We start from the raw sequence: 16628 nt of genomic DNA, 5'->3' as shown, positions 1-16628 counted from the left end.
AGGGTAACTTTCGTGCCTTTTGTGCTTTCTCTCAAATTGTGCACTGCTGTTAGCACATAACCACTATGAATACTTGTTGCTTGTAAATCTTGGTACAATATTTTGTGTTCTGCAGTGATTGCTTTTAAAATAGTATGGCATTCCTTCTAAATTGGAGTGATGGAATTGGAGGATGGTGTAAGGAACAGAAGTTACAAAAAGTAGACAGCTGGGCTCTGGACTCATATGGGGGAAACTGGGCGTTGATGTCAGAGGGGATGGGCAGGACAATATAAGGAAAGAGGAAAGGATAAAAGATGAGGCAAATGTGGAAAACATGCGCAATGATCTAATGGGCTATTGGATAATGGAGCCACGAAAGGAAGGAAAGCAAGCAGAGATTATTTTCAGCACTGTTGTTAAAGTAAGTATCTCCTCTGGGCTTTTATGACATACAACATGGGATTAGGCTTGTTTGACCAAGAAATAGTCTTTTAGAAAATACCAAGTGTGTATTGTAGTTTGTTTCAGAATACAAAGTATATGCTAAGCATGAGCACAGGTATTTGCTTTTTTTCCTTGAGATTCCAGTGGAACTGTTAGACAAAAGTTTGGTTTGTTTTACTTAGGAATACTGTATTCACTTGTTGGAGCACCACAACTAACTTGCAAATATTTTAGTATACAGTTTCACTTTTACAACTGATAAAGATAAATATATAGTTAAGAAAGCTATCTCAACCCTTTGTTAGTCTTTAGTGAAGTATAAGTAAATAAGGAAAAAAGTGGATGTTCACACCAAGCCTCACCATGTTGTAGAGCTTTCCTGTGCAGAGATTGCTTGTGGATAATTGTATAACAACATTAAAATATCCTGTGTTCTCACAGCACTGCTATTTGCTGTCAGCCTTGAAAGAATGCATGTTTCAGCCAGTGCTACTCATACCCTAGGAAGTGATAATGAGTTTCTTTATTACTTTAATCTAATAAACAATGTTTTTCTCAGTATGTTTACTAAAAATGTTGTTTTCCATTGTTGGAATTACCTGTAGCACAAGTGTCCCAGCTATGGGTAAATGGAAACATTACCATGGGGTAAGTAAGGTAGTTTCAGTGCTTACAGCATATAATTTGCAGCAGCAGACTGTACGCACAGTCTCTCTGAGAATGATAAGCAGCATCCAGTATCAATAGGCCTATATACATACTTTGCAATACTGATTAAAAGAATACCTGAATTCTCTGACAAGATCTGGATTCTGGCATACAGGGAATGTTCTTCACTTTTTACTCATTTTCTGTCCACAGTTGTTTACTTCCCTGTGGAGTGGTAGGTAAGGAATTGTTTTCAGTTGTGAGGCTCTAGGAAGAAGAGTGGGAATTATTTGGGATCTCTCTCCTGCCCTAACTGTCAGGACCCTGTCAATATAGCATAGCCACTACTTGACCTTACTGCCCTAAAGTCAGTGTTGCCTCACACATGGTGGCTTTTTTATGCTTCAGCATTTGGGAAAGACATATCTCCCCAGACAGACTTGGGGAATATATTTAGCTCCTTTAAATGTGTCTTTAGGGGAGAGCTGAATATTGTCCCGGAGCACTGCAAGTTGTGCAGTGTTTCCCTATACTAAGGTAAAGACCAAGATAAAGAGGTTTGTCTGTTGTGTTGCGTCCCCCCTGTTGAAGCAGGGAATCTGTAAGGGCATGGTGGCTCCTCTCCCTGGCACTTCATGGTTTCAGAGCGCTATCAGCTGTGGCTGGGTTGAACTAACAAGGATGATGCATTATGAATTAGTATGGTGTGACATTGTCAGCCTTCACTTTTGGTATGATTTGGTACTCTGTACTGTTATATTTGATAATTATGGGGTGTTGCTGTATTGTCTACCACTGTTCGATTGCCTAGGAAAAAGGAATGTAGTGCAAGGTAAGTGCACAGGTGAGAAGCTGCTCTGAGAAAGAAGTTTCTAAAACCTTGCAATAGTTTAACCCCAGCTGGTAACCAAGCACCCTGCAGCTGCTCACTCACTCCCCCCACACCCAGAGGGATGGGGAGAAGAATTGGAAAGGTATGTAAGACACAAGGGTTGAGATAGGAACAATTTAATAGGTAAAGCAAAAGCTGCGCACACAAGCAAAGCAAAGCAAGGAATTCATTTACCACTTTCCATCGTTAGGCAGGTGTTCAGCTGCCTCCAGAAAAGCAGGGCTCCATCATGCATAATAGTTACTTGGGAAATCAAATGCCATAATGCCAGATGTGCCGTCCCTCCCCTTCTTCTTCCCCCAGTTCACATACTCAGCACAGTGTCCCATGGTATGGAACACCTCTTTGGCTAGTTTGGGCCAGCTGTCCTGACTGTGTCCCCTCCCGATTTCCCGTGCCCATCCAGCCTTTTTGCTGGTAGAGCCCAGGAAACAAAAAAGTCCTTGATTTAGTATAAGCATTACCCAGCAACAGCTAGGAACATCAGTGTGTTACCAACATTGTCACACCAAATCCAAAACAGCACTGCACCAGCTACTAAGAAGAAAACCAACGCTGTCCCAGCTGAAACCAGGACAAACCTTCAGCAAAGTTGAGGTCTTTGTTTCTGTAATTTCTGAGACAGCCCAAATTTTTCTCACTTGTATGGTGTCCTGTGGGTATCTGCTTTTAATTATTGCTGGTAGGAGGGTTCCCTGTGTTGTATCTTGAGTAAGAAGTGCCAAGATACTGCTTGGGGAATTCAGAATGGGGAAGCTACATATGAAGTATCCAGATTTCTAGGGGTGTGTGTAGCTTTCAGTGGTCACGTGTGGAAAGTGCTTGCAAGCTTAACTTTAACAAATCATCAGAAGGTGAAGCTTCATCAGGTTTGAGTGGATTTGGTAGCTTGTGGAAAGGGACAGACTTCTGCTTCCCTTTCTTTTGTTTCTGTGCTCGGCTGACCTGTTGGTGAGCCAGTTCTGCTAACAATAGGCAGTAACAGCAAAACCAAATGTAGCACAAGTGCAGAATTTCCGGCTGATCTTATGAGCAAAATTACCTCTCTATGCAGTCAGACAAACCCAGACATGAAAGAGGTGGGGGGGTGAGTATGAACTGTGTGACTGATTAAAGGGGTGATGAGGAGCATGCATTTTAGTGTGAGCAGGCTCTTAAATCAGTCCTGAGATCTGTGTTACCGCAAAACTGAAATTCATTAGGAAAATGAAGATAAAACAGAGTGGAGGTATTAGCTAAACTTAGAGGTTCCTTCAGAACTTGCACCACCTCAGGGTGACTTAACAACTTTTCTTCATAAAGATCTTTGCCTTCTTCTCTTAAAAGAGCAAATACAAAATGTGACATTAATAGAATTTAATATATTTTCATATCCTCCCTTGGAAAATGAGCACAGTGGCATGGATTCTTCAGCAGTGTTCATGGCTTGCATTCTGTCTTTCCCCAGTGCATATGTATGAAAACTGTCTTTAAAATATTTATGATTTTATTACAGGAATATAAATGTTGGCTTTCAAATAGAACTCTTTGGAGGCTCAGTCTTGGAAGTTGTATATTACAGGTATTCTGCCTATAGTAAGCACTTCAGTGTCTAGGTTCTTTCAACGAAGATTGAAGCTGGATTTTACAAGCTGATCTCAGTGTTTGACTGAGGTCTCTATTCTGCTGTGATGTTATTTAATTGAAATTCTAATTCCTTTCAGAACTTAAGCAATTTAACTTCTAATCAAAATCTAAACCACTTCTTCAAAATTATTTGCCTCTGTGATACCTGTTATAAAAACTTTATTGCATTTTAACAAATGGGTGTAAGCTTGAGGAACTAACTTGATGTCAAATTTTGTTTTGCCCAGATCTTACCTGCCAACACTAGCATCAGCTGGTACTCTTGGCAATAAGTACAAACATGCAAGCATTGTGTATACATAAACAGTAGTTGTTACATGCCTTATGATACCTTCCGAAGTTAAGGTTACTGGAAAAGCACCTGGTTTTACTATTCTGTAGCAGTGATTGCTGGCATATCGTTTGTGAGCACACAGTATTGCATTTAGTTGCACTCAGAGTGGTAGTAGAAGGCATATCAATAAAGGCAGTAGTAAACCAAAGTTTAGCTTGGAGTTACCAGCAGTGAAGAGACAACATTGGGAAAACATGTATATATTTCTTCTCTGAATGCAGCAGTGTTCAGCGTGAGCCATGTTTGCATACCAGCTTATTTAATGGACAAGCGTGAACTTTGATGAAAATTTACTTGTGCAACATACACACTTAGAAGTTAAAGGCAGCAGATTGTTTTTCCTGCATTTAGTTGCCATCTAGTTGGATTCCTTTCTTCACATCATCACCACTTCATTTTATAACCTTTGCCTCTTTTCAACCTGTCTTGAATGTCTGCTGTTCTCATGACATGGTTTCCTGGTGGTTCTAGTTTTGCTATGCAACCCTCAAGCTTTGTTTTGGGTCTTCTGAAACGAGTTGAGAGCAAGTGTTTATATGAATGGCAGAGGGGGATTATGTTATGCTCCCATGGGCTTTTCTTTCTCTGTATTTAATCCAGCAAAACTGTTGCTGTTTGTCTATTTTTGATTGCTTGTTTTGATTTGCAGTATCTGACTGGATGCTGGTGACAAACTAAAATTAGCTTGCTTACTGCTGTGGCCCCGGGTGTGTGTGTGTGTGTGGGGGGGGGGATGGCGTTCCAGTTAACTAATAGTTTTCCAGAAAGGCTGGACTCGGAGGAGGAAGTTCTGAACTGGCTGAGCAGGAAAGGGTGTAGCATGTCCTCTAGTTTAACAGTCTTTTGGCTGGAGATTTTAGCCAAACTATCAGTGCTTCAAGGCTAGAATAAGTGATACTGAGAGTTTAATAGGTTTGTTTTCTGCAGTTTGGGTCCAGACTGAAGGATATCCTGTGACTGGTTTTACCTCTTGGCTCTGACATTCTAAAATTCCTTTCGCTGTAATCTTGGTAGTACTGTTTAAGTAACTTTGGTTGCAATAATGCCTGTAAGAAAATCAGAAACAATGAAGGGTGAAACTTGAAAAACTGTGAAGGGTACATTAGAAACAAATATTAAGTTATATGTGGAAAAGCTTATGAATGAACTTTGGGAGATGGTTTTTATATGTGCTGAGAGAACTGAAGGTATTGGTAATGCTTTATTTTTGTCTTGTTCCTTATACAAAAAATGCATTCATTTCCTGTTTTATGTTCACAGCCACATTTAACTGACACTGTGGGTGTCAAACCACTGATTTAATTACTTAGCTAGTAGACTGTTACTGTTTAGGAAGGACCACACTGCAAACCTGTTCTCCCTAATTCTTCATAAATTCTTCATAATTTTTTTTTCCTTAATTTTAATTTGCCTATTTGCTGGAACATGAGGAATTTAAGAGGGAGGTGCTGTTATTTACAGCATGTGTTGAAGTTATGATCTTTGCAAAGTAATGATTACTCTTTCTCTCTTTAGGAAATATACATAAAGGAACCTATAGAAAAGGAAGTAAACCCTCACTTATTACCAGGTAACTAGTGTATATTATATTATTAGTATTAAATATTACAAAAAATAATGTAAGCAATATTTAAATATTTCCATGTCACATCAGTGTTTGCTGCAGACATCAGTGTCCCAGGTAGTAAAATGGAGGGTTTGGTGTAACAAACCCCATAGGTTGAAATATTTATAATATCTATATCAGCATGGGTTGTTGAAAATTTCAATTTTTGTAGAGTACAGTGTCTTCAGGTAAGCTGCATGTGGAGAACTATCTATGCTTCAGTTTTCCCTTTTTCTTAAAAGATAGTTGGGTGGGTTTTCTGTTTGTTTGGAAACTGAAGACCAAGAGCTAGTGCAAACTTGCTTTGTAGTGTTCTTTGATTCTACTATGAGTTGCTTAGGCCTTTTGATGCCTTAATCACTGTTAAGATTTTTTTTAATTTACAATTCTTCTTAAATATTTTCCAAGATCAGGAGAGATGATGTTGTTAAGATAAAGCAGAAGTAAAAACTTAGAATAAATTAGTATTGTTCTGTGGATTTTTTTGCAGTTTGTTGAAGGACCATGAGTCTGGCTGATCAAAGCTGGTTTGACTTTCTTAAACTTGAAGCTCAGTTCCTGAAAATCTCAAAATTAGAACTCCATTGAGCATAATTTGTGCAAAGTTATGGTTGAGAACTTTAAAGTAGCCCAGGGACCTGTAAAATAAGCAACATCCCCAGTCAAAGCTATGAAAAATTAAATATGATGGACTTGTAATAATTAACACAAATGTTTCAGCATTCTTAGACTTTAGCAGTAAGGAAAACTGGAACAGTTCAGCTTGTTTATTGACTGTATAAACTACTTTTTGGTGGGTTCTGTATTTTTCAAGTACACACTCATATGGTTGCTCTTTACAACTTCAGGTGTTATTCTTCTGCCACTTAGAATAGGCCATGATACAGGTACCTGTAGTTACAGAACCCTTAAACATGTGCACTTGAACAGGGTTCAGTCCATCTTTAGTAATGTTAATAATCTGGAAGGCTCTCAACGTACTGATTCCAGGAGCTGCCTCCAGTCTTTTTGTGTAACAGTGATAAAATCTCTTCAGGCATATGGTTAGGAGAAGCTGTCAGAAAGTTAATGCTGAGTTTAAGGTAACAGTTGAAATAATCCAATTATAAATGTCAGTTATGTTGCAAGTCAGTGTTTCTTTTATGCAGGTGAACTGCTGCTTTGTGAGGCAAACACAGTATACAAGTATATGCAAGAAGATGGATCAAATCGTGGCACTTGCGGGAAACTTGTATGCACAAACTTCAAGATTGCTTTCCTTGACGACGATACTTCTGCAGACGATAACGTAGGAAGAGAAGTCTTCTAATTAAGACCAAGCAGGCTCTGAAAACATGCAGTGTCTAAATAATCCTATCTTTCCCTTATATAAGGATACATCATTAGTATAGATTTATAAAAAAGTTTTAATGGATGCAGATTGATTTTAAACAGTTTGCTTCTGCTTAGTCTATGCAGATCCTTCCTCAGGCTCTAATGATGAGTAAAAATAGTGGAAGCCTGTATGTAGACACTTACATTAGATGTAGTGTATAACTCTTTGTCTTGTGAGTTGGTAATTTTGTAAAGCTTAAGTTAAAAGAACAAATTGTTTTGAAAATTAAATCAATAGTTTGCTTAAACCTGATTTCTCAGTGCTTGTCTAGTAGCAACTGCAAAAGTGACTGTCAGATGTACTTCTAATGTAGAATTTCTGTCTGACTTGACTTTGGGCTACAGCTGCAGAACCATTTCAGGGCTGCACAAGTGGAAATGCTGTGGATAATTGTGTGGCTCAGTAAAGCTCTGAATTATTCCATTCAAAGTCAGGTGTTGACTGCAAAGATTTGAAAACCTGGTACTAATGAGCTGGCAAACATTAAAAAACATAAAAAGTCCCTAAATATTAGAAGTTAGTTGAATATTGTTTCCTTTGGTTTAGGTACTCAAATTGAGCTGTCTAAAGGCAATGGTAATACCACACCTTTATTTGATGTGCTTTAAACATTTGAGACAGTCTGGTCCATTTAGGTGATAAAAGTAAAGGAGAGCCTAGTAGATGGCTCCCAAGTGCAAGGTGATCTTGACAGTGAAGAATAATGAGAATCATATGATTTGACACGACTGTAGTTGAAATTTTCTTGGGGTAAAATTTGAGGGAGTTTAAAATTTAAACTAAGGCTTCTACAGCCAAATTCAAGTTTTTGGACTTTCTGAAATGAATTTGAACAAAGAGCCCTTTCCACAGCTTACATGAGATTTATTTGAAAGTTGGTAATGACCATGCTAATTTCTGTTCCATCACTAACTTCAAATCTTGGGTTTATAGCATGCCAAGTCACAACAACATTTCTCTTAATAAAACTTCACTGTTAGCCACCTGATTCAGAGTACTGCAGGCCTGAAAATAACTTGAATTAGGTTACCTTGTGTTCAGAGCTGTCTTCATGTAAAATGATGCAGTGTACATCAGCCTTCCGGTAATAATATTTAGCATAACAATGTTTAACTGTGACATCAGTCAAATGTCATTTTTAACACTGAACTCATGGAATGATAAAAGTGAAGGAACCCAAAATCGCTTCAAGTTTGGAAAACAGTAGAGAATTGGATTGTGTGTGTCTTCATTTTACCTAGTGATAAATCTGGCTGTTATGTTGGAATATTCTTGGGATACTTTTTCTTTTAAGATATTTTCTATTCCTGCCAGGTTCCCATAGCAAGGAAATCTGTCATAAAAGGGCTTGGATTACACCAAGTTACTGTATTTCCTGTTTACTGCGATGATTCTAGTTTGAAAAGTAACTCTTAATGGAAAAGCATGCTTTGAAGCTATTTGAAAAGTAAAAACTCTTATCTACATTTCAAGCATGGCTGAGATTTAAACTGCAGGTCCTGATTTATTTATAAACTATGCCTGAGTAACCTGCATCTGCCTATATTTTAATAACTGTTCTTCAGTGCTCTGCCTTGCACAGTTTCTAAGAGGTAATGCTGATACTAACACGTGCCAAATACATCCTTTACTTGTGAGAAGCTGCTACTGCTTAGTAGTGTGGCATTTCTAAGGGTTTTTTTTTTCATGTTCTAGGAGCCACAATTTAAGAATAAGATTGTAGGAGAAAATGACATAACCTTGCAATGTGTAGACCAAATCTATGGAGGTAAGTCAGCTTTCTCCTCTTGGTTTAACATGCCTCATGCTTTTAAGTGTCTTATAGTGGTGCTGCTCGTTGTACATGTACATCCTTTATAGAAAACAGTGTTGTCACTTTGGAAACTAGGATTGGATAGTCCAGAAAAAAGATATAATAGATTAATAATATAATGACAGATAAGAGATCTGTCAGAACATAGTCTTATCCCTCAGCTTGTCAGAGCTACATTTTCATTAATTATCTTTCTGGGACAGACAAAACAATTGCTACAAAATGCCATGATTCAAAGCAAAGAAGACTGTACTATGAAAAGTCTCTGATTAAGATGGTGCAAAAGGGTCTTGAAGTGTATCAGCTGTTTCTATAAGCATGGAGGTATTCTCTTCGTTTGAGCAATGGTACTGCAGAGCAGTAAGGTGCCAAACAGTACCTTTTGTTTGTTTAAGAGAACTTTTGGTTTGAGATTTGCAATGTCTTCAAAATACCAAAGAAGATAAAAAATGAAGTTTTAATTTACAAGTAAATCAAAGAGTTTATTTGATTTTTTTGTTGTTTTTTTTTAATGTAAATTTGCAGTAGGGCTTACAGTTATGCCTGTATTGCTCAAAAAGGTAAAGGAGAATGGAGCTGGTAATTAGTAAATAGTGGGGAAGGCTTTGTTGAGAAGCCTGACCTTAGACTAGTGTTTGAGTATTCAGAGTATGAATGGTGGTGTGGATTCGTGAAGGAGTGGACTGGGGGGAGACTAGTGGAAGCTGGTTATGAGACACTGTTTAATTTCATATACAATGGCCTAGGTGGCAGCACTTCAAGTTGTGAAACAATGCATCCTCAAACAGAAGTGGACAAAAGGCTCTCTTGGGGACTTTATGGTGGTTAAAAAAAATAATAATTTTAGGAATGAATGATCTCAGTTGTTTGGGGACTTTCCTTCGGGTGGAACTTCTAAATTATGCTTTTTATGCGTCTCAGAACTTTCAGCTTACTGTTGAGTCAGAATGTGAATAGAAATAATCGTGGAGCAGCTGGCTTGCTGCAAGCTTCCTTTCATTGCAGGAAGTAGTTTGAGTGGGTTTATCAAGTATATTAGCACAAGAGCTTGCTGGTATGTGTTGCAGGATGCTTGTTCTGACTTGCTAAAACTTGAGCTTAAATTAGTTTCTTGAGAATTTTTAAAAGTTAAGCAGAGGTAGTTTTATCAACAGATGGCAAAGTTTTTCTTGATGTTTACCTAGACTTTTTAATTTTGCAGTTTATGATGAGAAAAAGAAGCTTCTAACTGGACAACTGAGAAAATACCCAGAAAAGCTAATTATCTACTGTAAAGACCTTAGGGTATTTCATTTCTGCCTGAGATATACAAAGGAAGAGGAAGTGAAAAGAGTAAGTATAGATTTTTCTTTTTTAAGCTTAGTGTTGGGTGTCTAATTCTGGGGATGAGGTAAGGAGGAAATTCACCCTGAGAGATCCCTTAAACTTGAAGTGTTTTCTGATCGTTCCCAGTTAAGAGAGAAAGTAAAGACCTAACTTTACTAGCTAACCTTACTCATTAAACATTATTATGGATAGCAGTTAAAAAGATCAGATGCACTGGCTCTTTGAAGAAAACCAGAGCTTCAGAGTACTACAAGAAATGGGCTTCAGCTCAGGAAAACTTGTAAAGCTGTTCTGTTTGTGATACATAACTATTATATTTTAGACTTCAGGCTTTTTCATATGGGAATAGTTATTTTCCTGATAACTTGAGTTCTTTTGACAGGTTAATCTGAACTCCAAACCTAGGGCTCTACTACCTTTATTTAAATATGAGAGCCATTCTGGAAGTTGAATATGTATAATGCTTCTCATTAAGTCAAATAGTTAGCGCCTTCAGGCAACAGAGGAAGCTTTCTAAAAGTCAGCTGTTAGAGACAGAACCCATTGAACAGTTTTGTTTAAAGACTGGGAGGAGGGGGTAAAAAATACCATGTTTTTCACACTGACAGTGTTTAGTCTGTGTTTGGGTGTTAATTTTTGGTCCTTTCCTAGATCGTCAGTGGTATAGTTCATCATAGCCAGACTCCTAAGCTGCTTAAACGCTTGTTTCTGTTCTCTTATGCATCAGCTGCCCCAAACAACACAGGTAAATATTTTTGTATTTTTTATTTTTATTTGCTGTATACTGTTAGTTCTTTAAGCAGTCTGGGATGCTTAGTAGCCGAGTTTATTCTCGGGTTATGACTCTGCCCTGCTGGCAGATAGCTTCAGAAGATTGATTTTTCTCATTCCACATTGTTAGACTTGTTGCTAAAAATCTCTAGATTTTCTACTATTGGTTTCTGTGTCCTTCAGTGTAGTTGCACAGGAATTTTCCAAGCAAGAGTAGCATCACTGGATTGCAGACTTACTGTGATCAATATGCTAGTGCTTTTCCTGTGCTTCTGACTAGAGTGCTCTCATCTAGAAGATATTTTCCTTAATATTATCGATATGTCATTTCTGTACTATTGCAGTGAACAAAACTTCCTGCTCATAATTCTTAAATTACTACATTTTCGGTGGCATCTGACAAAGTATTTCCCTTTCTGTTGTTATTTGCAAGCAATCTGTTTCTCCCAGGCAACTGCAAAAAAAGCATAGGTTTGCATAGCAAGATTCTAGTAAATATCTGACTTCCCCTTATAGCTCACTTATTACATAGTCTTCCCACTTGATCAGACTTGGCTGAATAATATAGTAAGCTGCAAAATTCAAGATAAAACTGTCAGTGCATTTTTTAGCATTTCATAGTTCAGGCTTCAGCTGAAATAATGGTGCTGTTTTGAATTAGAAACCTGAGTCGTAGTGCACCAGCAACAGCTATTCCTTTCAGAGGGAAATTTTGATATACCCAAGGTATTAATCAATTACTTGGTATTACCAAATACAATTTGGTATTACCAAAATATGTCAAGGAATTACAGAATCATTGAGGTTAGAAGAAACCTCTGGAGCTCATCTAGTCATGTTCCTGTCCATCTGCTGCTGTTTAGAGTAGGGTTAGCTACAGCAAGCTTACCAGGGTTGTGTCCAGCTGGGTTTTGAGTATGTCCAAGGACTGAGACTCCACAACCTTTCTGAACAGCCTGTTTCCTTATATGACTGTGCTCATAGTGAAAAATTTTGTTTAAATGGCATTTTCTGTAGTTCAGCTTGTGTGCGTTGCCTTCTGTCATGTCACAGGATACCACTAAGTCCAGATCTATCTTCTTCACTCCCCTCCTCTGCTTCCACTCCAGCTGGGTGTAACACACGCTGGAAAGACTTCTTGCCCCTCTGCACCCCTGCTGAGCCTTCTCTTCTCCACGCTGAATGGTCCCAGCTCTCAGTCTCTCCTCACACCAGGTGTTTCAAGCTCTTTAGTGATCTCAGTAGGCCTTCACTGGGGAGTCCAGCACTGGACACAGCACTCCAGGCATGGCCTCGCCAGTGCTGATCTGAGGAAAGCAATTACCTCATTCAGCCTGTAACCAGTGGTTTACCTAATGCAGCCCAGGACTACATGGGCTGCCTTTGCTGCAAGGGCACGCTGCTGACTCAGGTAGTTCCTGCAGGCTTTGTCTGTAACTGGTGTTCAGTTTGAGCTACAAACATCAGAAAGACACTAAGCTTTTCCAGGTAGAGACTAAACAAGTGTGGGAGAAGCCTAATCTTCATAGCAGCATTGAAAGTATTGTGCCAGAATTCTTTCATATTTTAATAACTATCTTCAATAATAAATGCCTAGGTCTCATTCTTTATGAAGTTGTTACGTTATGCCACTTACAGTCTCATACCCTTAAAATCTTAATTCATCCCTTAGAGCTCATTAATAATCTGTTTCCAACTGTAAATTTTTCATCTACTTTGTGTTGTGGTGGAAAGTTTCAACGTGCCATTGTATCTTCTGTGGAATTCTAGCTCTGTTTGGTATTTCAGTGTTAGCTGATGTTGCAGGATACTTAATTATCATGGGTGCTTGAAACAATTGGCCTTATTTGGTAAATTTTATGGTGGTTCTACAAGATCTGGGGCTAAACCATCCTGCTGTCATAACTGTTGCTGAGGTGGCTGAATAGAAATAACAGGAAAAGTTCTCAGCTGAAATGATTGAGACTGAATTGCTGCAATTAATTTTCTGCTCTTGTCAAGTGTCTGAAATGTTCTGTTCAGTGCTAAACTCCTACCCATGATAGAAGAATGAACTTTACATGAAGCGTAATATCTAAATTGCAGGAAGGCTTTTGGTACGATTGTTAATTCCACATTTGAGCCTGGATTATTGGATGTCAGTCAGCTGCACTAGTTTGCAGTGGTATTGGCTGCACAGCATCCTGGGTTTTAGTCGGGATATAAGTCAGCCTCAACTGTATGAAAGTTCCATAAGAACTGATTATTTTCTGTAGGAGAAACTGTTCCTGAAGTTATTAAAGCAGTATTTGATGGAAGATGTGTCACTGAAGATCAGAAAAGCAGTGTGATATACAAAGACATTTTATCTTTCACTCAAGGCTTTCTGGACACAAGAGGTTTTGCTTGCTTACCTTAATAAAAACTAACTACTTGATTTAGGAGTGCTTTCATGTTAGAGCTCCTGATAGTCTACAAAGTTAACATTATTGATGTCTGACAGATAGAAGAAACCAAACTGTAATGTTTGACACTCTTGAGGATTGGCGTGGAGAGTTGGAGCGGACCAAAGGAAATGTGAAATACAAAGCAGTGACTACCAATGAAGGCTACAGAGTCTCTGAAAAGTAAGCTTGACCTGGTTAATAGTGACCTTTGTATATATGTCTCATTAAGATTTGCAAAAATCAGTGTTATCTTTCATGCTGAACCCTAGACAGTTGTTTAGGGTATCTGGTTTCCACTTTGACTTATGGGATACGTTGATTTGGGACCTCAGGAGGTCATCTTATACAACCCCTGCTCAAGCAGGGTTAACTTCAGCATTAGGTCAGGCTACTCAGGACCTTGGTCAGTCAGGCTTAGAGTATCTCTAGGGGTGGAGTTACCACCTTAAAATGGAATAGAAAATACATAGGTCTGGTAGCTACGCTTTTGTCATATTTACTGGTTAGGATAACATTTTCTCCTTCCTCTACCTTTACTCTGGTAAAATTTCAAGTTACGTGTTCTTGAGATTTTTCTGTATTTTTAGCTGGGGGTCTGGGTGGGGAAAGAGTACTTGGTTTAAAGTGTATCTGCAAAATGTGCTGATGGGAGTTGTGTTGCCTTTAGTCGAAGGTTAGAGATGTATACTTCTACGCGTATAGCTAAGTAGCATCTATTGGGGAACCTTCAGGATGTGTACAAGGCTTTGTGTACTACTGTTGTTCAATAAAATCATAGGATGGTTTGGGTTGGAAAGGACCTTAAACATCTAGTTCCCACCCCACTGCCATGGGCAGGGACACCTTCCACCAGACCAGGTTGCTCAAAGCCCCATCCAGCCTGGCCTTGAACACTGCCAGGGATGGGAAATAGTCAGATCCTGAAAGGTTTCATAGATCTTGGAAACAAACAACAATTTTCAAAGAAGTCTTTACCCCAGGACTCCGTCTTGAGAGGCCCAAGCTGAGGTTAAGTGCTTATCTTTGTTGATTCTGTGGGCCTTAAACATAGCGTTGGCTGGTACTGGAAATTCATGATATATTAAATTACATTCTTGAATTGTGGCATGAACTGCTTACAAAGTATGGAAGCAGAACTAGTTGTCTAATACTACAAGGGTATCCTTTGAAACAACGAAGAGTGAAAGAACCAAGGTGGTCTTAACAGTCAGCCTTAGATGTTACAATTAAATGTAGGATTTAATTACAACCTTGGAAAGGCAGAGGAATGTTGCAGTGAAGATAATGAAGAGCTCAAGATTGAAAGAAAATACCTTATCCAGTTGAAAATAAAGGGAGGGTGTTGAGGACAATATAATTATCTAGCAAGAAAGGTTATTGTAGCAATAAGAGTGAATATATAATTAACATATGGGCTAGAACGCTTACTGTCATTAAAATGAGCTTGGAGATTGTTCTTTGTTCAGTTTTTAAGTGCAAGAAACTTTTTTTTTTTTTGTTACCTTAGGCTGCCTTTGTATTTTGTTGTTCCCATATGTGTTTCTGAAGAGAGTATCTTGAAGTATGAAGGCAGAGGCATTCCTGTAAGTATATATGCATGGCTGAGGGTAAGAAATCTTATGGAGAAGACACAATTTCAATTAGATAGTACTGCATATTATTTTCAGAACTTGCTTTTAACAGCTCACATGTATACCTAGTCATCTATAGAAGTGGAAACAGACGTTGGAAGAAGTGCTCTAAGTATTCTGTAGTGCTGTATGTGTGTATGTAGTGCAGAATATGTATGCATGGTTCACAGCCCCCATTTGCTTGTATCAGGTGTCTAATGTCCTGTAGTCTACATATACTACTAGAGTGTTTTTACATCAGCCTGTTTGTCATGAGACTGACTGCTAGCTGAGGCAGGATGCAGGGCTTGAAATGCTATTTGGATATTGAGGTGAAGACCGTGCATGTACAGGTATAGCTGAATACCTCCAGTTACCAAGCTTGGGTGCTGGAAAGCAGCTTTTTTACAAAGCCAAGTAGCCTAACTGAAAAACTACTTCTGCCAGTCTCAACAGAAAATGAAATTAAATACACTGTTCTGTGCCATGTAGCAAGCTGGCTTTGGCTTCCTACCTCATAACAGAGTTTAAGAACCAGTATATAAAGAAACAAGGAGCAAAGTAACCTCACTTATGAAGTGTTAACTTCGTTGCTGCCTGTCCATCAAATTTGCCAAGGAAACCCATGTTCACTTTATACTCTGAAATTAATCCACGGAGAAGGTAGTGCTGTACTGCCTAATTTGTCCTTTCAGGTAATGACTTCAAAATAGTTTGGGTCACTTTTTTCTGCGATGGTCAACCAGACAAATTACAGTGGCTGTTACACAGAAACAGAAGTGATTTATTTTTTTTTTTAATTGCGTCTTGTATTGATAGGATAGTTCAGGTTGGAAGGGACCTTTAAAGTTCTTCTGGTCCAACTTCCCCTGCCATCAGCAGGGACTCTTCAACTAGATAGGTAGCTCAGAGCCATGTCCAACCTGACCTTGAATGTTTCCAGGGATAGGGCATCTACCACCTCTCTGGGAAACCTGTTCCAGTGTTTCACCACCCTCATTGTAAAAAATACATTCCTCATATCTAATCTGAATCTGCCGCCTTTTAGTTTAAAACCATTACCCCTTGCCCTATCACTACAGGCCCTGCTAAAAAGTGCCTGTCTCTCTTATAAGCACCCTTTAATTACTGAAAGGCTGCATTGAGGTCTCTCTGGAGCCTTCTCTTCTCCAGGCTGAACAACCCCAAGTCTCTCAGCCTTCCCTTACAGAAGAAGTGTTCCATCCCTGCGATCATTTTTTTGTCCCTCCTTTGGATGCTGTCCAACAGGTCCATCTTTCTGTGCTGAGGGCCCCAGAGCTGGATGAAGTACTCCAGGCAGGGTCTCACCAGAGTGGAGTTGTGGGGAGAGTCGCCTCCCTGGACATGCTGGCCACACTTCCTTTGATGCAGCCCAGGATACAGTTGGCTTTCTCGGCTGTGAACTTGCATTGCTAGCTGATGTCCAGCTTTTCATCCATGAGCACCCCCAGGTCCTTCTCTGCTCTCAACCTCTTCATTCCCCAGCCTGTATTGATACTGGGGGGGTTGCCCTGACCCAGGTGTAGGACCTTGCAGTTGGCCTTGTTGAACTTCATGAGGTTCTTACGGGCCCACCTCTCAAGCCTGTCAAGGTCCCTCTGGATGGCATCTCTTCCCTCCAGCATTTCAACTCCACCATTCAGCTCGGCATCATCAGCGAACTTGCTGAGGGTACACTTGATCCCGCTGTCTGTCATTGATGAAGATATTAAAGAATATTCGTCCCAGTATGGATCCCTGATGGACGCCACTTT

The 16628-nt window shown here is 39.2% G+C and overlaps 1 protein-coding gene across 1 annotated transcript in view; it reads left to right on the top strand.

Annotated features, from left to right (window-relative positions):
• The window catches only part of MTMR12 (myotubularin related protein 12), a 47779-nt gene that overhangs the window by 7998 nt on the left and 23153 nt on the right, over positions 1 to 16628 (top strand). The window contains exons 2-8 of the mRNA XM_080372590.1: positions 5442 to 5496; positions 6681 to 6820; positions 8603 to 8675; positions 9922 to 10052; positions 10698 to 10791; positions 13300 to 13423; positions 14751 to 14826. Coding sequence (XP_080228716.1) covers positions 5442 to 5496; positions 6681 to 6820; positions 8603 to 8675; positions 9922 to 10052; positions 10698 to 10791; positions 13300 to 13423; positions 14751 to 14826 — 693 coding nt within the window. The remainder of the gene's footprint in view (positions 1 to 5441; positions 5497 to 6680; positions 6821 to 8602; positions 8676 to 9921; positions 10053 to 10697; positions 10792 to 13299; positions 13424 to 14750; positions 14827 to 16628) is intronic.

This window comes from Falco punctatus, assembly GCF_963210335.1.
Source record: "Falco punctatus genome assembly, chromosome: Z".
NCBI lineage: Eukaryota > Metazoa > Chordata > Aves > Falconiformes > Falconidae > Falco > Falco punctatus.
This window is presented reverse-complemented; position numbering and strand designations above follow the sequence as displayed.